Below are 23048 nucleotides of genomic sequence, written 5' to 3'. Positions count from 1 at the left end.
AATTCTTTTGTTGCACAAGAAAAATCAGATCAAAAAGAAAAGAAAATGAGTAAGAAAACAAAATCCAAGTGAACAACATCAAAAAGAGTGAGGATGTTATGTTGTGATCCACATTCAGTTCCCACAGTTCTTTCTCTGGGTTAGATGAGTCTCTTCATCACAAGATCATTGGAATTGGCATCAATCATCTCACTGTTGGAAAGAGTCACGTTCATCAGAATTGATCGCCATATAATATTGACGTTGCCATGTACAATGATCTCCTGGTTCTGTTCATTTCACTTTGCATCAGTTCATGTAAATCTCACCAGGCCTCTTTAAAATCATCATCCTGATCATTTCTTATAGAAAAATAATATTCCAGAACATTCATATACCACAACTTATTCAGCCATTCTCCAACTGATGGACATCCACTCAGTTTCCAGTTTCTTGCTGCCACAAACATTTTTGCACATGTGGGTCCCTTTCCCTCCATTAAGATCTTTTGGGGACACAGGCCCAATATAAACACTGCTGGATCAAAGGGTATGCACAATTTGATAGCCCACAATGTATTTATAGATAATATCTTGCTGATTATATTGAACCCTAGAATACAAATTCTGATATTTATGATTTTGATGTCTTCTTCATTTTTGATCTTTAATTTTTTAAATTGGTTTTTATATTGACCAACATTAGCTTTACCAAAGGATGGTTAAAGATTTTGGCAAGAAATAAATATAGTTGAAAGCAAAATGTTAATTTCTCCTCTAGCCTCAGTAAAACTAAATAAAATATTTCATTATTCTGAGATTGTGGCATGCGGATTAATGGACAACCCAATGATTTTAGTCCGTCAGATTTTAGTTCATGTATCTTGGAAAAGCACAGCATTTTGACTACTAGGTAGCACCTGACTTTGGAAGAAATTATATGATTGGGTTGCATTTGGAAAATTGCACAGTACTTTTCATAATACAAAATTTTCTCTACTCCAAAAAAAAAATTATCTTTTTAACACTGGTCTTCCTAGTGGTGCTATATGGAAGCAATAGTGCAACATTGTTATCACTGAAGAATTAAAAGATGGCCAATCATGCAGTGAAAATGAATGATGAACAATATGTCTATAAAATACTAAAAAAAAAACTTTCAAAATAGCTCTCATTATATTGAATAAATGGGTCCTCTTTGGAGAATTTATTGAAAGTCAAAGACAAAAATTTAAAAAGATACATACATGGGCTTTCCTGTACTAAGGGAAAGCATACCTACACTGATAAGATCACAAATCTATTGAAGTGAAATAAATATTGAAGAGATGAGACTGGAGGTAAGGAGATCAGATAAGATGCTTTCACAGCCCCCTAAGTTAGAAAAGTAATGAGGAGCTAAAGTATTGTGTTTGAGCATGATTGAAAGGAAGGGACATGAAAAACTGAGAAAGGCACTTTCACATTTGTATGACTAGAAGTGTGAGACTGCCTTCAAGTAATAAAGATATTAGCAGAAGCAGCAGATTTGGGGGTAAGGGAGAGGGAGATGCTGAGTATAGTTTTGGATTTTCTGAGTTCTGGTCATACCAGAACACCCTGGTAGAATTAAAGATAGGGAATTGAGCTAAATGGAAATAAATGGACTTCTTACATATATGTGGGAGTCACCCGGATAGAAATTTTATTTGAAAACGGATAAAAGAAAGTATAGCAAAAAGAGGAAGAGCCTGATAGAGCCCACATTTAGGATGACAGCAAAGGAGGTTAAGTAGTAGTTCATAGTACAAGGACAAGCAAGAGAAGTAAGGCAGTGGAAAAAACAATAACCACCAGAAAGTGGCGAAGATCTGTGACAAACATTACAGGAATATCACAGAAGATGAGGATGGATATCAGGTCATTGGTGACATTGGAGAGAGAAATTTCTGTAGTAGTGGGGGCCAAAACCAAATTGCAATGAGTTGAAGACTGATTTGGATGATGTTGATGGAAGATGTAGAAACAAGAAGAATGAAGTTTTCTTTCAAGAGAAAGAGAAAAAAATATAAAACAACGTCTGGAAAACTAGAGAGCTATAAGAAAAGAACTGATTGGATGGGGATAAGAGAGTCTTTTTTAAAAAAATCAACCAAATTTGCCTACTCATTTTTTTCCTGAAAATAAATACTAACCTATACATTTTCATTTTTATTTGAGTTCTAGATAAAGTCTTTCCTTACTATTCTGGAATACTTGAATTAGGAAAACATAATTGTACATTAATTCTCTTCTTGTAGCCAGTAACAAAATGAATAACTATGACAGTAAAGGGGCTCTTAATTTACTAATGAAGAGTCTTCTTAGTTAAAACTTTGCAGCCTTCTGCTAAAATTCTAGGATATTTACCTTGAACTCTGATTTAGCTATCTAGCTTTAAGTAATGATCATCCATGTACTCATTTCTGCTGAGATTCCTAAGAAGGGTAAAAATTTGTTATAAAATTTGTTATTTGTTATAAAATTTATATAGCAGTCAATGTAGAAATGAATTTAGTCTATTAATTACCTGGGAACTTTGTCTCTCTTAACCAACTAACAATAACCTAAAGCTTTGCCATTTCATTTTTTTCCCTTCTTTAATATATTTCTTACTTAAATTTGAAGTTAAAACTGGGCTATGTATTTTTCCAAAATACGTGAAAAATATCTAGCCTTTTTTTTATCCTATACGAAGTAAAGGGCCTTGAGAGTAATATTTTAAAATAAGAAGCCAAAACCAGCATTCTTTTTCTGCAGGGAAAGAGCTAACAATAGCCTAGTGTATCAAATATAGCTTTTCCTCAGTGATAGCTCTGTGTAATTAGGTCAGTTGCATGACAGATCCATTTTTTTTCTATTTATATAACTTGTTTTGTCACTTCGCTTAAATAAATGTTTTATTCCATTGTATTGATTTGTATTCACTGTAGTCTTCCTTCTTACAATATTTACCTTTTAACATCTTATAAAGATTACCATAGAGATTTATATGGAGAAATAGCATGACATAAAATCTTGTGTCAGAATGAGATATGTGTGTGTGTGTGTGTGTGTGTGTGTGTGTGTATTTGTGGTATGTTTTACATTTGCAATTGTTTTTTGCTCATTCTTAAGACTTTTTTGTGCAATTCATTGTTATAAATCAAACTTTCTTAAATTAAGGATTGTTCCTTTAAGGGTGCAGCAGAAACATCAGCTTATAGTTTTAAACAGTGACATGTGCTAATGTAAATAAAGAAAGAACAGTTTTTTCTACCTCCTGATCCTTTCTTCTGTATCTCTCCTTTCCATCCCTGAAATTCCTCAATAATAATTGTAGCCATCCTGGGAATGCTGAGCTTTGACCAGATTGGCCACAGTACCTAGGCAGACTACTGGGAAATTGTTGGACAGTAAGAGAGAACCATAGTTATAACATAAAATACATGCGAATAATAAAATGAGTTTGTGTAATTATTAAGAATCTTTTACAGTTATGACTTGCTTTATGAGTATTTGTCATGTTTTTCTAGTCTATAAATGGCCACATCATTTCACATTCTTTAGTTTGTCTGTGACTTCTCCTTTGTATTCCACATTCAGTTGAAATTAATTGGCTTTACATTTACTGCTATATATCCACCTACATAGTTTTCTTTCCTGGATTTGCAACAGCATGTGTTCAGTGTTCCTCTTCATTCATTTCTCCCACTTTAGCTTTGTGAGCTATTCTTGAAACAACCACCCACTTAGTCCTTTCCAACCAACTTAACAATTATTCTCTCAAATCCTTCTGCAAAATATCTTTCTTTTGTGAAGGCCCATACTGCAAAAAATAAAACCCACCTCAAACCACTGCATAGAAGTAGTTGTGACTAGACATATATCAGTGAGACATTAACAATAAATGTAACAAAAGCAATTTTCAATTCCATCTCAATTTCTTTCAAATCTTAGCTAATTTTTCACTTTCTAAAAGAACCCTTTCCCTCCCCATCCTCCTTAAAGCTAGTATCTTCTTTCTGAGATCATTTCCAGTTAATCTTGTGTGTTTGTGTATGTGTGTATCTTGTCTGTATGTATGTGTGTACTTTGTACTTGAGTTTGTGTTTCATTCTCTCAACTAGATTTTAATACCCCTGGAGAACACTGACCATGTTTTATTCATTGCTTTATCTGAGTAGTGTTCTTGTTTGTCTTTTTATATACCCAGTGCCCAAAGTGCTTGGCACATTTTTAAAAAATTAGACCTGTGATTATTACAGTGTAGAGAATGCCTGAAAAATACCATACCCTCTGCCAATATAGATTTGCACTTTCTCCATTACTTAAAATCTTATTGGTTTTTACCTGGATATTGAAAAAACTTAAATGACTTTCTTAGGGTCACACATTCAATATATAGCAAAGATAAAACTGGAATCCACACCGATAGAACCTAGGTCTGTGGCCAACTCTCTATTCATTATGCTACACTGCCTTTCATTTTCCACATAATAGATAGTGGATGAACTGCTAATCTAAGTAGTGGATAGACTACTATTTGAAATAAGGAATACATTAATTCAGATCTGTCCTCAGATTTACTAGTTATGTTACCCGTGGCAAGTCATTTAAAAAAAAAAAACTGCCTCAGCTACTTCAATTAAAAATAAGAATAATAGCATTGACCTTCTAGGGTGATTGTGAAGATCGAGAGAGAGTATTTGTTAATCATTTTGCAAATTTAGAAATGTTTTTTTAAATGCTAGTTGTTAACATCATAATTGTTATAATCGGCACCATCAGTTGTGCTTGTTGAATTGAAATAAAATCTGCTGATTTGAGATGAGAAAAAATGTATTGAATGAATGGGGAAATTGTTCCTTTTAAACATTGTTTGGAGAATGTATACAAACATTATACTAAAATTATTTGATCTGATGCAAATGTAGATAATCTTCTAATATTTTACCTGAACATTACCACAAAGAAATGTTCTAATGTTAGTTGTGAAATGAGAGCACCTGGATCTTTTGTCTCCTGTGCTCCCTTCCTTTATTTAGTTTATTGTGCCTATGTCCTGCTACTTGTCTTCTGGGATCTCACCTCCTCCCCACCCCTGAATTCAAGTTATTTGGAAGTAGGAACTGCATGACATTTTGATTTTGATACACTCAGTGCCAACAGGATGCTTTATATATAATCGGCACTTGATACATGTTGGGTGTCTTGAATGCTGATTGATTATTTCTAGGAAAGATGAAATAACAGTTCATAAAATCATTGAATGTCAAAGGTGGGGAGGATCTTAACAGTCAAAGTCATGGACTTTGAGAATATCCAAGCCAGAACCTCTTAAACTTTTTTCACTTGTGACCCCTTTTTTCTCCTGAGAAATTTTTACATGACCCTGGAGACATAGGTATATAAAATAGGCATACACATCAAACATTTGCTGATAACAAATCATAATTTTGTGATCCCTACATTCAGTTAAGAGACCCCATACAGGGTTGCAACCCACAATTTAAGAAGCTTTGAATTAAGCCAATCTCATCATTTAATAGAAGAGGGAACCAAAGCCCAGAAGAGTGAATTCACTTGTCTAATTTATGCAGCTAATTAATATTAGAACCAGGACCACAGCTCTGCTCTACTCTCCCAGTCTTGTCTTTTTTCTATATCATTCTGTAATCTTAATGCTAAAAAAGGTGAAAAGAAAACATGAATAATACATACTTCTTTCTATTTCACAAACCAAGCTGTTCCTTTAAATGTTTGCTTAGTGCTGCAATGACGCAAGGTTTTTGACTTTTTTTTTTCATTTTTCTGTATTCAGATTAACAATTGGAAATTTGGAAGAGTTCATATATGTTAAAAACTGTGCTTATCAAGGGATCAACTCCTTAAACACCAGGAAAATTGGCCTCCATTAATTAGAGTAAATATAAATAATATCTTAAAATGGTGATATCCTGCATTCAGGAAAAAAATACATGCACATTAAAAAAACAGTGCTAGAAATGGTGATATTGGAGAATGCCTTAAAGGACTAAGATATACATAGCACTGTGGTAGACAAACTTTCAGGAAATTAGCTATCTTGTCAAAATTCGAGGCAAAATTGATTATCAGCACTGTTTTACAAACATACTGTCTGCTTCTCTCCCTTTTCTCCTATTTCCAAAGACGTTTCCAAATCAGAATCCTTCTTTTTACACAATAATTTAAAAATATGTACTGTAGAAATACTTTTCTATGAGTTTTCCATGAAGGTCTCCTTTCAATGTGCTGGGCAATTTCTGCCTTTTTTTCTTTTGTCTTTTTGAAAAGATAAGGAAGATTATATTTATCTGTGGCTTGTAAAATCCCTGGCCTAAAGCTAAGCCTGAGTCAGGAAGACTCATTTTCATGAGTTCAAATCTGTCCTCAGATGCTTATTAGTTATATGACTTTGGGCAATTTACTTCAACTTGTTTGCTTCAGTTTTCACATATATAAAATAATCTGGAGAAGGAAATGGCAAACCATTTCAATTTTTCTTGCCAAGAAAACCCCAAATGGGATCAGGAAGAAGCAGATACAACTGAATAACAACTAAACAGGAACAACAGACAAGTGACTTTTGAGTTGAAATGAAGTTATCAAATTGACGGTAAACCTAACACATATTGACATCTTTGACTATTGACTCACTAAGTTAAGACATAAATTCAATAATCTTGTTCCCTTCCTCACCTCACCCAGTTTTTTTTTTTAACAGACCTATCAAGCAAAGTCATGTCTCCTCCTGTCTTATATTTTAGTTTATTTTTAAAACTCAAGTTTTAAGTTTAGTTTAATTCAAAGCTTTATATTTGTCCCTATTTAAGATCTAGTTAGTTCAGTGATCTTTTTGTGTCCAGACTTTGTTCTTTCGATTGTTAGCTGTCTCTCCTAGTTTCCTGTTATTTGTAGACTTTTGATAAGCATGCCATTTATGTTTTTATCCAGGTAATTGCTGAAAATTTTTAAATTGCACAGCATCAATCATAGATTGCTGATGCAGTCCACTGAGGACTTTTTCCCCCAAAATAACTTGACATGAAACCATTAATCACTACTTTTGAGTAAATCCAGTACTCCTAATGTTGAATTATCAGTCAGTTACCATATACCTAACTTTAATTTATAGTGTGGTAGAAAGAACACACTATTTCAGAAAATCTGAGTTTTTGTCCCAGATTTTTCTTTGTTATATGACAATGTGTGAGTCAATTAAGAGCTCTCTGAGTGTGTTTCCTCATCCATAAAATGGGATAATAATATTCATGCCATTTTCTTATAGAGGATATTGTGAAGAAAATGCTTCGTAAATTGTAATTTACAATTTTAAATTGTAAAATTAAAAAAATTATTGACATTTAAAATGTAAATAAATTTAAAGCTATGGAAATCTGAAAGTTTCTTTATTTTTGCTGTTGTTAATCATAGAGCTATAACTCTGAACTAGCTGAATGAATTGTTCTCCATTTTCCATATCAATATTTTCCTCTACAGATGGCTATGGCTATAAAATACACATCATATATTCATTTAGAATATATATATAGTTAACAAAGAAACTTTTTATATTTGTTGAATCAGTTTTACTTAAAATGTTTGCCTTTGAATCAGTTGTTTGTGTGCATACATGCTTATACAGTGAAACAGCCTTCATCTATATTGAGAATATTCTGTAGCCTAAAATGATCAGTTAGATAATGTCAGTTATGTTTAAATAAGACAGAAAAATCATATGCAGATAGCCACTTTTAAGTTAGCATTGGGAAATACATTCCTGACCTCAATTTTTTGTTTTGAATTGTTTTGCAAATTAATCTTGTCATTTTTTTCAGCAGTCAGTCACTCCAATGGCAAAAAACCCACAATTCTCCAGGATACCAGAAACCACTCATACCATGTAAAAATAATTATTCAGATATAATACACACATATACTAGTATGTAGTCCTTCTATACATTCAGCTGTACAGTTTCCTATACCTTAATTAAAAATCTATTTTTCATTCTCTTTCAGCTGGAAATGGAAAAGCTGCAATTACAGACCCTGGAGCAGGAGCACAAGAAGTTATCTGCTCGCCTTGAGGATGAACGTGGCAAAAATAAGCATGTAGTCTTAATGCTAGTCAAGGAATGCAAACAGTTATCTGGTAAAATTATAGAAGAAGCTCAGAAGCTGGAAGAAGTCATGGCCAGTCTTGAAGAGGAAAAGAAAAAGACAAATCAATTAGAGGAAGCACTGTCTGTGGAGAAACAAAGAAGTGCTGAGATGGAAGCACAGATGGAGAAACAACTCTCTGAATTTGACACAGAGAGGGAGCAACTCCGGGCCAAGCTTAACAGAGAGGAAGCACACACGACTGACCTCAAAGAAGAGATAGACAAGATGAAAAAAATGATCGAGCAACTGAAGAGGGGGAATGACAGCAAACCAAGCCTTTCTCTTCCCCGCAAGACAAAAGACAAACGTTTGATTTCTATATCTGTGGGAACGGAAGGACCTACATCAAGGTCGGTTGCTTGCCAAACCGACACAGTGGTGGATAGTACTGACCATGCTAAGAAGTTGCCTTTGACTGTACCCATAAAGCCTTCAACAGCAAGTCCTCTCGTTTCTGGCAGTGCAAAAGGGAGCGTTTGCACCAATGCCACTTTTGTAAAGCCAGTTATTGACAGGCAGTCTTCCTACAGTGATTTGATTGCTCCCCTTACACCAACTATCCCACTTCCGAGTCCAAACAGAATCGAGGAAAATGGACCAAGTACTGGCTCAACACCAGTTTTACCAAGTAGCACATCCCCACTTCCCAGTAATGCTGCCCCTTCCACCTCTCCAGCACCAAGCATAGCTTCTCAGAACTATTCACTAGCTTCATCTATGCACAGTTCACATTCACCATGTGCCAATGCATCTTTGCATCCAGGTCCAAACCCACGTGTCCAAGCAGCTAGATTTAGATTTCAGGGCAATGCCAATGACCAGGACCAAAATGGAAATACTACCCAAAGCCCTCCATCAAGAGATGTCTCTCCCACGAGTCGTGACAACCTAGTAGCCAAACAGCTAGCCCGGAATACTGTAACCCAAGCACTGTCAAGATTTACAAGCCCTCAAGCAGGGGCTCCAGTGAGACCTGGAGCACCCCATCCAGTAGAAGCTGGCACCTGTCCCCCTGTTGGTAGAATGAGTTTAAAGACTCCCAATGTACCAAGAGTTGACCGAGGAAATCCTCCTCCCATCCCTCCAAAAAAGCCAGGGCTTTCCCAAACTCCTTCACCACCACACCCTCAGATCAAAGTTATTATGGATAGCAGCAGATCCTCTAATTCAGGGGCCAAAGTTGATAACAAAACCACGGCTTCATCTCCTTCCAGTTCACCACAAGGAATTAGGGTAATAAATGAGGAAAACCTCTCTAAATCACCCTCCCCTCAGCTGCCACCAAAACCAACCATAGATTTAACTGTGGCACCTGCAGGCTGTGCCATTTCAGCCATGGCCACTTCTCAGGTGGGTGCCTGGCCTTCCGAAACCCCTGGACTGAGCCAACCTGCATGTTCAGAAAATCCCCTTGTCATTCCCACCACCATTGCCTGTAGTTCCTCCATAAACCCTGTTAGTGCCTCATCCTGTAGACCATGTGCCTCAGACAGCCTCCTGGTAACAGCATCAGGTAAAGGGATTGAAATATTGCAACCTCTCCTGAGAATGTTTTCTGTCCTGTACAATTGGTCTCTCAGTTGCTTCAACTTCCTTTATAATGTCTTGAAATCTTTCCTTTTTGATTTCAGTTGATATTTGTGATATTTTTTCTTTTCTTCCTTTTCCCTTTATTTTTTCTTCTTTTATTCCTTGAAGTTTCAAGGATATGGTAATTCATCTTGCCAAATAAAATCTAGCATTCTCATAAACTTTCTTGTCTTTCAAAACAGAGATCTAAAAATAGAGATTTGGAGCACACAGAGATGCTTGTTTGGGTCACTTGAAACAGCAGGAAAGATGAAAAGTTTTCCTTTAACACATAAGATACCTTAAGTTAATATATTGTCATTTCTTTGAATTCTAAAAGTAGATTATTATGGCACTTTCCGCTATTACCAACTAAAAAGTACCAACTAGACATGTTTAGAAATTGAACTAATTGTTTTTATTTATTTATCTTTAATTTAAGCCTTTAATTTAATCACTTAGGGAACTGATGATTAGGAAATTCTTTCTACTGATGCAGATCAACAAGTAATAGTATTAAAAAGCTAACATGGGGGAAATGAGAGGTTAAGAGATTTGTCCAAGATCCCAGAGCTTGTGCTAAAGGCAGAGTGTGAACTCAGTTTTTCCAAACTCTGAGGTCAATTCTCCATAATTTATTTGAGGAAAAAGTGGTATTAATATCTTTAAATATTTAAGTTTCACCCTGTTTACTTCTTTATGATAACTTTATGTTTCTTTTAAAAAGAAGTACAACATACTTACACACCTTTGGTTTAAGTTAGATTATTTTAATGGCTGTTTATCTTAATTCTTCCTAATTATTTATCACATATGGACTTCTTAATATTTTGATATATATTTAGAAAATTATAATTTCTGGACAATATGTGAAGTTAAAAGAAAATTATAATTCTATCTGATCCCTTCCAAATTCATAATAGATTATTATGGGGATTTGGAGAAGAAAACAGGGATAACCAGATGCAGTGCTGGCTTTGGAATCCAAAAGACTTATGTTCAAATCTTTCCTCAGATACTTTCTAGCTATCCTTTGTTTGGTCCTGAGCAAATCAGCTAAACTCTCTGGGCCTCAGTTTTTGTCTCTGTAAAATAAGGGAAGTAGATTGATTTTCCTCCAAGAGTCCTTCTCACTCTATGATGATCCTTTAATTAATGAAAAGGTGATGAGCTATTGATTTCTAAAAAGTATATCAGAATTTGTACATGAAATGAATATTACCCCTTTCAGATCTTGGGTGGTAATATGTTGTTCACAGTGCTTTTTGGACTGACTCTTTGCCTGCTAATCCACAAAAGAAAATCCATATTTTTTTGTGAAAGCGTATCCCATTTTCAGCCTCTGTCTATACTACCTAGCTTGATCACCTATGTGTGTGTCAGATATGGTTCTAGTTGCCATTTTGAGGTTTCTTTATACTGAACCCCTACTTTCCCCAGACCTTGAGCATGAAAATTTGCCACCAATGAGAGATACAAAAATAAAGTACTAATATTGTGGGGGCAGGTTCCAAAAAAACTTTATGAAGATACTTGAGCAATGATAAATAGCAGTTTTGGAAGAAATACATAGCTTCTTTTTCTTTTCTTTTTCTCTTTCCTTTCTTTTTCCTTTTCCCTTTCCTTTTCTTTCTTTTCCTTTCCTTTTCCCTTTCCCCTTCCCCCTTCCTTTTCCCCTTTCCTTTCCTCTCTTCTCTTCCTTCCTCTCTCCCTTTACCTATTCTCTTCTCCCCTCCTCTTCTGTCCTCTCTTCCTCTCCTCTTCTCTTTTGTCTTCTCCTATCCTCTCCACTCTTTTGCCCTTTCCCTTCCTTTCCCCTCTCCTCTCCTTTCTTTTCCTTTTTCATATTTTTGGTGTGACAATTGGGGTTAAGTGACTTATCCAGGAACACATAGCTAGTAAGTGTTAAGTGTCTGAAGTCAGATTTTAATTCAGACCTTCTGACTCCAGGACCAGAGCTAGTGTTCTATCTACTGCCCCATCTAGCTGCCCCAGAAGTATGTGGCTATTTCAGAAAACTGTGATATAGTAGAAAGCTCATTATAAGAGTCAGAGAACCTAGGTTCAAATCCTACCTCTTACAGTTATTAGCTGAATTACCTAAAGCAAATTATCTTACTTCCTTAGGTCTCAGTGTGTTGATCTGTAAAATAACAGGATTTATTTAGGAGGCTTGGGATCCTTTCCAATTTTAGAATCATGATCCTATATGTTTTCCAAATTTATTTAGCAAGGTAGTAATAGAACTGCTCCTTTGTCGTCTTTGTATGTTAAAATGTTTGCATTTTTACATTTATAATATTTAACAGCATCCCTCACCCCTAGAAAAAAAATTGCTAAGCTTCCCAATATTATGGCTAGAAGATAACTAAGGGAGGTATGAGGTAAGAGATGCCTAAGGGAGCATCTTGTCCAACAGTAGCGTGTTATAGGAAGGATATGAGATCTTTAGCAGTTGATTTTCCAGGTATCAGCCTGGTCTCTCCCATATTATTCCTGTGGCCCTGGGGGATAGGAACGATGTGTCCAACTGGTCCGTGATCCGACCTTGCATTGTAGATTTTTGTTTTTGTTATAGTTCTCAAGAGCTATAAATCTTTAATAACTGGCTCTCTAAAAGTGTTAACTTTGGGCATTAGTCTCTAAGAAGGGCTTTTGTAAATGATAGGATGCTGTCCTAGTTTATAGATATCACCTGCATTGCTTCAGTTCTCCATCTTTTGAGAAATTATGTCACAGCTTAAGAACGGAGCAGCAACAACAGCAGCTCAAGATTAATTGAACTAGTTTCTCCATCAGTGCCCTTGTTTTTCCCCAGAAAAACTGGTTTGCAAGGCACAGAATAGCAATCTTTATTGTGTTCAGCTCTGAAAGGATAGGAATTATTCTCCTTGCCACCATGCATTATAAGATATAAACCATCCCTTGTATGTAGGTTTACTCGAAATTTTCTGTATAAAATCCAAGTTTTTTCACATACTATTCATATAGGTCAATCTTTTTCTTATTGCCTCAGGAAATAAGGTAGCATAACTAGCTTCTTCCAGCCTACTGTTTTAACTAGGAAACAATCTTCTTTTTCTCCTTCTTTTTCCCAAATAGTAGTCATAAGCCTGCTAAATACTGCTTATAATATCATTACTGAGAAAAGCGGTTCCACTACATTCCATTATATTTTGACCCTAATTAATATTTTTTAACTTCAGAAGGCCATTTTACAAGAGGATATATAGTCATATTTATCATATGGCCAGATGAAATAAAACTACAACATTCATAATAAGCACAATACTGAAAATTAATTGTAATTATTAGCAATATTCTCAGGGGAAAATAATTGAAGTACTTATGATGAAAATGAAAATTCTTATGGTTCAGGCCCCCTAATAACCATATTTCATCTGAGAGATGAACAAATATTTAAGATAGCAATTACTCCAGGAAGCTGAATTTCCATATCCTTGGTGTTTTTTCTTTTCTTTCCATTTTCTTTGTTTGGTATTTTTCTATCTCTCAATTTAGTTCATTATAATTTCTCTGTTCTTTGTATGTGATTGGCTTAGGGACTAAATCAGAAAAAAAAGAAATCAATGTGGGCTATGAATTAACCACCTCCACATTCTGAAGCTGGTGCCAGAAGCTGTTTTCTGTCCTCATGCCCTTCCTCATTGCATGCTTTGCAAGCTTTCACAGTGGTTTCACATTTACTAACTTTCCAATATGAAACTGACCTTTGCTAACACTACTAAAATATCCTGGATGAACACAGTCCTGTTTTGTTATTTCCTAGATATTATTTACAAATCAATAAAGGCCTACCATTTTTTAAATCAATGTATATAGGAATTTTAAATGAAAAATAAACTTTCTGTGGTGGTCTTTGATTTTATTCTTTAGAAGGGTTCCATCTATTATGTTTTAATGGGTTTCATTAAAAAAACTAAAACATTTATCTACTTTCTCAAAAAAAATTAGTAAAGATATGAAATTTTACCTTATGTTAAAACACCATAGTCAGCCTGGATATTTTTTAATAACTTTGTAAAAAGGTCTTGAAAATGTGCTTCTACCTTCAAAAAAATTAGAGAGTTTGATTAAAATATATTCATCTTTCAAACCTGCCTGGCTGCTAATTGTGAGACTGTTCATTTATCCAAGGACTCATAAAAAAACAACAACAAAACACTGCTTCTATTAAAAAAAAAAACACCTTTTATCTTTCTGATGCTTACATTTGAAATACACTGTATTCTCAAGAAACCACAACTAAAAGACACAGAATAGTTTACATTAAAAGGCCATTGTTAAAATGTTTATTTTGTAATAGTTCAAAAAAAGCTTAACTTTAAGGTAAAAGGCAAATGGTAGTCCTCTTAAGGAGCTTTCCAGTTCATAACAGGACTTCAGTAATGAAAGCCCTTTGGATTAGGTCCAAGAGAGCTTGGACTAAATTCTACAGATTATTAAAGATGATTATAGTAAGATAGTCCAAGGAATCTCATTGGGACTGACGGGCTCCTGCTATTGTTTTTATCCTGTTTTATAGTTAATATCTCTAATATGTAACTTTAATCTCTGCAAACTTTTTGTGAATGAATAAAAGTTCTGATTTAATTTTGTGGTTTAAAAAAATATAAATAGCTCCATGGAGAGAATTCTGAAGGGCAAAATATTTAAAGTATTTATATGGAGAAAGGACTGTAATGTTTTCATAAATATTTAATTTTATAAATACATGAGTTCTGTATGGCATTGTAATCTAGTAAAGATTAAAATCATACATAATTAATGTATCTAAATTAATACCCAGATTTTAATTTGAAGCATACAGTAACTTAAATTATACATATAGCTTCTGTTTTTTTCTCTTTTCTAGCTAGGAAAATAATTTAGTTTCAGCTTTGCTATTTTCTTTTGAAAACAGAAGCTATGTTTAACAAAAAATTCTACCTGGGAAGCTAGTTAAATCAACCAGTCAAGTATAAGAACCAAATAAATATAATGTCTACATATATAGGCATACCATTATCCTGATGTTAATATAATAGAAGCATAAAATTTGCTAGTATATTTTGTGTTTTGTCAGAGTACCACAGTCATACATATGAAAACACCATATACAAAACACACATTAGTTAGGGGTATGGTGCTTTGAGTTTTCTAGAAGAATAACAAATTATTCATTTGGAAGTTTGAACGGAATTCATAAATGCTGGCATTTATGAAACATTTATACTCCCCCTCCCCCCCCCTTTTTTTTTTTACAGCCTTTTGACCAAGGAAGAATTCAGAAAGTTTTCCATACCATTTATAGCAGGCTTCACACACTCAACAAATTCTTTTCTAAGGCTGCAAAATACTGATAAAGACTATCTAACTAAAATAACTCTTGAAATTTCTATTAAAACTCTTTTCTATACTCTGTCTTATTTTGTTGGGTAACTTAAGCTTTTTCCATACACTGATCAACTGATAAAGTAATTCTTCTTATATATATATATATTTTTTTTTTGAGTTATACTGAATATATGTTATAGTAAGTTGTAGATTATGTATATTCCATTGATCATTGCTATGATATCATATCCTATATTAATTAGATCTTATTTCCAAATAGAATTTAAAGGCATAAATTTGAAGTCCTTAGTAGTGCTTGGTGACTTTTCATGATTTCTCAATTATTGTGAGGGGCTAAGTTAAAGGGAGGAAAAACGCCCTTCATTTTATATCAATTATATTTTGATATCCGCAATATCACTTTATTTTAAAATCTTGAGTTAACAAAATAGAACAGACACAAATGTTCTGTTTTTTTCATATTTGACTAGCACTGGAATTTGGAAAAGGAATTTTAGAATTAGCATCTGTGATATTTTCTAAAATTGCTCATTGCATTAACCTGTGATAATAATAAACTGAGGCTGTCTTAACTAAAAATAACCTATCACCACTGTGTGCAGATTAAATTAATGACTGATAGATAGGAGTGAAATAACAATAGAAACTAAATAAATCTTAACAAACAAATTAGGGTTAGAAATTGTATATCCCTATGTTGGAGGAGAGAGAGAGAGAGAGAGAGTGTGAGTGTGTGTGTGTATGTGTGTGTGTGTGTGTGTGTGTGTTTAAAAGAGAAGAGGATAATATTCATTTTCTTTCACCTCCCCATCTAACTTGGGTCACTTTAACTCACAGGCCGGTCACCCTCCCTAACCCCTTTGCTAATGAGTGGTGGTCCTGCCTCCCTGGCTGGCAGGTCCACCCTTCTTCAGCAAGCTGCTGCCCAGGGAAATGTCACTTTATTATCAATGCTGCTTAATGAAGAAGGACTGGACATTAATTACTCCTGTGAAGATGGCTCTTCTGCCTTGTATTCTGCTGCTATGAATGGACATACAGGTAAAAAATGTGATATCTCAATACTTCCCTCTGCCACTCATATCTCTAAAGGGATGAAACAACTTAGATATAAGAGAATACTTTGTTACTACTGTCATATTGTTAGTTCAGTGTACATTTATTTATTACTGATCCTTGTAATAAATTCTGTGAGATCAAACTGAATATACAATGTCTGTGTGTGTGTGTATATATATACACATATATATGTGTATATATGTATATGTGCATATACATATATATACATATCTCCTTTCATTAGTTAATGAAAAACTTAATTCTTAATTCCCAATACTAATTAATTCTGTATGACTAACTTTAGTACATCGTCAGTGCAAAGTATGTTTCTAGTTCAAATAAATCATTCTATCTGAGATGTCTTTTGTTTAGTCTGAATAAATGGCCATTTATTTTACAAAACAAACAACTGATATGTACTAAAGAAGAGGCTTTAGGCTTTCACTAATTTCTAATTCAATTACATTATTTTTAAAAATTAGAAAAGGTCCTAGACCTAGAGTCTTAGGGCAACTTGGCAAAAGGGATAGTTAATTAGATGTTTGTTTATTTGTTTTTTAAGAGGATTGAATGTGATGATTAATCAAAATGCTATAGTGATAAAATCTGTGAATTATTTTTGTTCTTTCTTAAGAATGCCATAACCAAGCATTATGTTAATATAGGAGAGAAAACATCATTTGGTTATTGAGACAGCCTTCATAGACATTTAAATTAGCATTAAATATTCAGTTCAAATGATTACAATATAATTCACATAACTGAAAGGTCTTTTTTAAAGTTTTTTTTTCCCCCAACACATCAGAGCATTCAATCAGGAGAAAGCTTTTGGTAATGTTAGAGCTCCTCTATACATCATAGATCTGAGAGACTTCCCAGAATAATAGTGTTGTTATTAAACAGAGCTTTAGACTGGAGGAGCAAGACACCAGATATTTTAGTTGTGTCTAACCCAGATGATTCTCTTATACTTTCTTTTGTTATGAATAAATTAATTAATAAAATATTTTATTAAGCATTGACAGTATGTAAAGCACTAGTGATAGAAATAAAAAAACAAGATAGTCTCTGCTCTTAAGGGAGGAAATGGAAGCTTTCAGCTACAAGTTGGATGGACACTCAGTGTCCTTAGGATGCAGTGACAAAATAAATATTAACCCTTCTTTAATATCTTTTTTACTGATAAAATCTCATTGGCTTCTGATGTTTAACTATTTTAATAGTGCCAAGGACTTTGTTGCAGTGTAATAATCAATAAGCATTTATTTAAAGGATGTTTTTATTTTTTCCTTAATTACATGTAAAAACTATTTTTAACATTTTTAAAAATAATTTTTGAGTTGAAAATTCCTTCCTTCCATGACTTCCCCACTCCTTAAGAAGGAATGAACTTTGATACAGGATATATATGTGGCAAGAAATATTTATTAAATGTTCTTTTTGGTGGGCACTGGGGAGAGTTTTAAGAAGCCAATCCCTGACTTTAGGGAATTTATAGTCTGGTAGAGAAATAAGACACAATATAAATAAAAGTAAAACAACAACTTTAAATGTTTTCAAGATAAATCTCAAATACTTCAAAGAATGCCACAACACAAGATGATACATAATATTTAGTGTAGAAGTTAAGTTGTGTATACTAAAACATTTTCAATAAAATGATTGTGATAAAATCTGCTAAACCACTATGTAAAAGGATGACTTTTCAATTTAGGTGACAGCTGTCTATACCCAGTCCTTCCCAAAGCAAGCAGAAAAATATGTCTAAATGGAGGTGGGAGGTAGAGAAGAGGGAAGCAAGATTTGGTAGTTGAACCTTTTTTATGAGCCCTTAGTACTTTCAACTATCATCATAATCTTCCATAAAAAGTAATTAAAACTTGAATTGTTTCAGACTTAAACAGAACATTCCCATTTTGATTTAAATTCTCAAATCTGTTGTCACATTAGAAAAAAAAATTTGGGTGTCCCTGGAAACTACTGCTAAGTATTATGAGAAATCCGTTGTGACATGTTTATCAGACTAAATAGCCCATCCATAGGCCCTGTGGGTTTTAGAAAATATCCTTAACTGAAATATCATTTGGGGATGTGTTTTTTTAAAATACCAAATTAGAGGCATTAAAGTGGTTTTCTGTTAAAATCCTTAGACTGTGTGAGATTGCTGCTGAATGCAGAAGCACAAGTTAATACTGCTGATAAAAATGGCTTCACACCCTTGTGTTCAGCAGCTGCTCAGGGACATTTCAAGTAAGTGATATTCTAAGATTTCTCTTTTTTATGAAAAGAGCCCCTTTCTTTAATTTACATACACATTTGAGTTCTGTCCAAATGTGAATCAATACCAAATAAATATGTTAACTTTATAAATGAGGCCATAAATTAAAAAAAAATATACCCAATGGAACTGAAACTCCTTCTATTACAATATTTGAATAATAGTATTATGAACAGAGTACATACTTGTCTTAGTTCAGAATTTAACATGATTAAAACCATACTTACTAAAGGTTCTGTTTTATAGTGATTACTGCACGATGTTGAGAGAATTCATCAGGTTAAAATTGCTTTCAGTATCATTTAAAAAAAAAAAAAGAAGGATATTTACTTGCAGTGAGCTTGACCTTCAAAGTAGTTGTGATTGTGGGGCTTCAGTTGATGAACACTTATGGTAACAGATACTTTGTTCAGAATTACGTCCCAAATACAAATTCTATTTTGAGCTTTTACTTTTAAACCATGAAACAGGAACTTGACTGTTCTGAAAGGGGGTCAATACTAAGCTTATGAGGCCAGTTGAATAACTGGTATAATTTAGGGTACAGTACTTTCATGTTGAAAATAGAATTTAATTATTCATCCATCTTTTTATGTATATTCTGGCATATAAGCTGATGGTCCTTATTATAAGAAATAATGGTAACATGAACTTTTCTGTCCTTTAAGTTTGGTAAAGATTACTTTAGTACCATTTTGTCTGTGCAACTTGAAAATTTGAATTTAATGCACAAATTCTCATTTCCTATGTATATTGGGTAATATTTTAACTTCATGAAAATTTCAAAAGATAGTTCCTTTAAGGTACATTTTCAGTAATTTTTCTAATATATCCTGTCTTACTGAAATTGATCTTAAAGAGCATTTGAAAAATAAAGTCACAGAGAAAGGTCACAGTAATGTTGGGGGCATAAAAATCCAACTCAATTTAATAAATATTACTCCTAGGTCTCTGGGAATACAAAGACAAAAACTGAAATGGTTCCTATCTTCAAAGAATATACGTTTTACAGAAAGGGATACAGCAGGGCATGAAAGTAGAAAGCAATTTTCAAGGGGAAAGAGTACCCAATTGTAATTGGGAAGATCTAGGAAAAAGCCCTTGGTGAGATTTCATCTTATCTGTGTTTGGAAAAAAGCTAGGGATTTGTGTCCCAAATTGGACTTTCTACTCTCCTCCTGATTGTGTTCTTACCCCTAGTTCCTAACTCCAAGTAGCTTGTGATCTCTGTAGCAGGCATAGTAGCCTTGGTGCAGTTACATTTAGGACCAGAGCACAAATATATGCCATTGTTAAGAAAATAAATATATTTATAATAGGATGCTAAACATTTTATATGTCAAGCATTAATCGATAAACAATGACAAGTAAAGAGGTTTGTTAAGGGACAGGTTGGGTTCAAAAAGATTTAATGCATATCTTTTCAACTTAATAGGAGCTACCCCTTTTTATAATTTATTTGGTCTCATTTTCTCTTGATTCTCAGAACTCAGCCTTACTCTTTATGGAGCAAATGCCTTTTTTCTCCCTTTTATAGTGGAGTCACGGGGAGCTATCCCCATCTCTCAAAAGATATAATCAGCATGCTATTTTGAATTACAAACCATAAAATATTTCAAATACTAAAAGAGTTTTTTTCCTCCAAAGACTGCCATTTTAAATATTGAAAAAATGCAAAAACGTTATGATCCTAAAGTTATTGGCCAGATCTTCATACTTTATAAAAGCTGCTAATTTGTTTTTTTTTTTTAATTTTCACAGCTCTAACTTTTTTTTTTTTGAGATTTTTTTTCCCAGCCTGAATAAAATGCATTTTTGTTTATAACTATTTTGTGCCTATTAACTGGTAGTATGAATTTTACCATGTGGCATACCTGATCATAAATATCATATTAATAATAAACACATTTTTAGTACATCATTACATGATATTGCTTTTTCATTTTAATATCATTACCATATTGCATTTGCTTTCAAAGACAGTATTTTTTTTTCATTCCATTTTTGTGTTTAGGTGTGCAGAATTACTAATTGCTTATCATGCTGACATTAACCATGCTGCTGAAAGAGGACAAACACCTCTATACCTGGCCTGTAGAAATGGAAATAATGAATGTATTAAACTGTTGTTGGAAGCTGGAACAGATCGAAATGTAAAAACCAGTGTAAGTAAATATTATATATATATATATATTATTATTCTCACTTAATAATACACAGGGTTTACAAAGTTCTTTTTTAATAAGAAGGAGAGTGGCACAAATATTATTCTCCTCACTTTGCAGATGAGGCAACTGAGGTAAATAGATAGGTGATTTGCTCATGAGCCTAGTAAGTGTATGAAGCTGGATTTGAATTCAGGTCTTCCTGACCCCTGGCCCAGCACTCTATCCACTGTACTGCTTAGCTGCCCATGGGATGAGTGTTATAAAAACTTTTTGAGTTGTAGGATGCCCACCATTCCCCTTACCAAGAGTTTAGTAATATGTCTTGGGTACCTCAGTCCTAGAAAGATATCCTTGTGCTATACTAATTCCAATATGAAAATATTTGAGATCTCTTATACATGCAAGGCAATGTGCACAAAGATCAACAATACTCCCCTCCATTAATAAAACCAACAGTCTATACAATTGGGGGTGCAATATGAATACATCTAAGTATGAAATAAGGTAACATGATAGAGGCAAAGGAGAGATATGAAGAGCAGTTGGTGTTATTGTGATAAGAAAACTCAGTGAAGGACAGATCCACTTCAGCTGGGAGAATCAGGGAAGATTTCATGAAGGAGCTGGTTTGAGCTGTCCATTTGAAAAAAAAAATATGGAAGAAATGATTTCCAGGTGTGAGGATTAACTTCCCAAAATACACAAAGGAAAGAGGAGATAGAATGAAATAGAGGAGCATCTACTAGAAAGAAGTTCATTCTTACTGGAATGAAAAGTTTAGAATGTGAAATAAGACGAGAATTGTTGTTTGGAGAAAGACTGAAAAAGTGATTAAACATTACTTAGCTTAAGGATTTTGTTTATGGCCAAAAGGGAAATCAAGGATGGAATGTATAAGCGAGGTATATGTTAGTTTAGGCAATGGATGTAGAGCCTGGATTCAAATCCTGTGTCAGATGCTTATTAATTATCCCACAGTGAGCAAGTTATTTCACCTCTCTGGGCTTCAATTTCCTTATCTGTAAAATGAAAGAATCGGACTCGGTCTCATATCCCTTCCAGCTCTAAATCTATGGTCCTATGATGTTACATGATCATGTATGTACAGATGGTAAGATAATTTTGGTAACTGTTCATGAAGGATGAACTAAAGAAAAGGAGGCTAATTAGGAAACAATTACAGTAGTACAAGTGATGAGACCCTAAGCTAATGAAGTAGTAAAGGGAAATGGGCAGTAGAGCAGAAATGAAACATCAAAGGTAGAATTAACAAGTCTTGATAACAGATTGAATGTAGGAAGTGAGGAATAAAGGAGGGTCCAAAGAGATTCTATGGTATCATGTTCTAAACAAATGGGAAGTGAATAGTGCTAGGGAGAGGTCAAGATTGAACTGTTTATTTCACATATTCTTTCAATAGCTTTTTTATTTTTAAAAAATAGAATTTTGGTGATTTCACTTCACTTAATTCTTTTTCTTTTGTAATTCAGTCTTTGATGTTTACTTCAGGAGATTGTTTCTGTTCACTCACTTCAGTCTTTGTGACCCCATTTGGGATTTTCCTTAGCAGAGATATTAGAATGTTTGGCCATTTCCTTCTCTAACTCATTTTACAGATGAGGAATCTGAGGCAAACAGAATTAAATGACTTGCCTATGATCACATAACTGGTAAGTATCTGAGGTCAGATTTGAACTCAGAGAGATGAATCTTCTTGTGTGATCCTAGGCAAGTCACTTCACCCTATTGTCTCATTCCATTATTTTTGCTAAGAAAATCCAAATGAGTTTACAATGAGTCACAATAACAAACAACTCTAAATGCCCCATTAATTCTGCTTTACAAAAGGAAAGTGAATGAATTATATGATGATTATGTGAAAAATTGTCAAACTTTCTTATTTTTGAAGAGCAGGGGGTCAACCTATACAATAATAAGATATTAATGAGGTGTTGAGCAGTTTGAAGGTAAAGAAGTTGAAACATCCAGAGAGATGAGACAATACAAACAATATGGTTGAAGGGAGCAATGAATTTTTATTTTGACCTTTTAATATAAAGATGTCAAAGGAGATTGGAAGGTGGAATTTTTTTTAGGAGTAGTGTTGTCTTTGATATGGTAATTCAAGGAATAGTTAACATTGTACCTTTTCTGAAAGAAAATTGCTAATTAAAAAGCACTGATCGCTTCCTCTTCCCCCCCCCAAAAAAAAAAATTAGCTTATCTTTCTATATATCTTGAGGGTTTGCTCATATAACAACTCTCTGCTGAAGTAGATGATGCAGATACTACCTGTGTTTTATATGTAGATGAGGAAACAGGCTCCAAGATAGGACACACCTTGTTGTAGTTCACATTGCCATAAGGGCAGGCCTTCAGACCATGTCACTCCAGATGTCAGATACAGAACTCTTTGCATTGTGCTGCACTGCTGAGAACATTGTGCAGCTTGAC

General features: G+C 33.9%; 1 protein-coding gene across 3 annotated transcripts in view; it reads left to right on the top strand.

The window, feature by feature from the left end:
* The window catches only part of CTTNBP2 (cortactin binding protein 2), a 176261-nt gene that overhangs the window by 81453 nt on the left and 71760 nt on the right, over positions 1–23048 (top strand). For 2 of the 3 annotated variants that reach the window (XM_031938869.1, XM_003771544.3), the window contains exons 4-7: positions 8019–9675; positions 15927–16130; positions 18299–18398; positions 20441–20591. In XM_031938869.1, the coding sequence (XP_031794729.1) occupies positions 8019–9675; positions 15927–16130; positions 18299–18398; positions 20441–20591 (2112 nt within the window). Of the gene's footprint in view, positions 1–8018; positions 9676–15926; positions 16131–18298; positions 18399–20440; positions 20592–23048 lie in introns of those variants that run through there. The other variant, XM_031938870.1, reaches the window with a different exon arrangement.

Source organism: Sarcophilus harrisii, chromosome 5 (assembly GCF_902635505.1).
Source record: "Sarcophilus harrisii chromosome 5, mSarHar1.11, whole genome shotgun sequence".
In the NCBI taxonomy this organism is placed as follows: Eukaryota; Metazoa; Chordata; class Mammalia; order Dasyuromorphia; family Dasyuridae; genus Sarcophilus; species Sarcophilus harrisii.
This window is presented reverse-complemented; position numbering and strand designations above follow the sequence as displayed.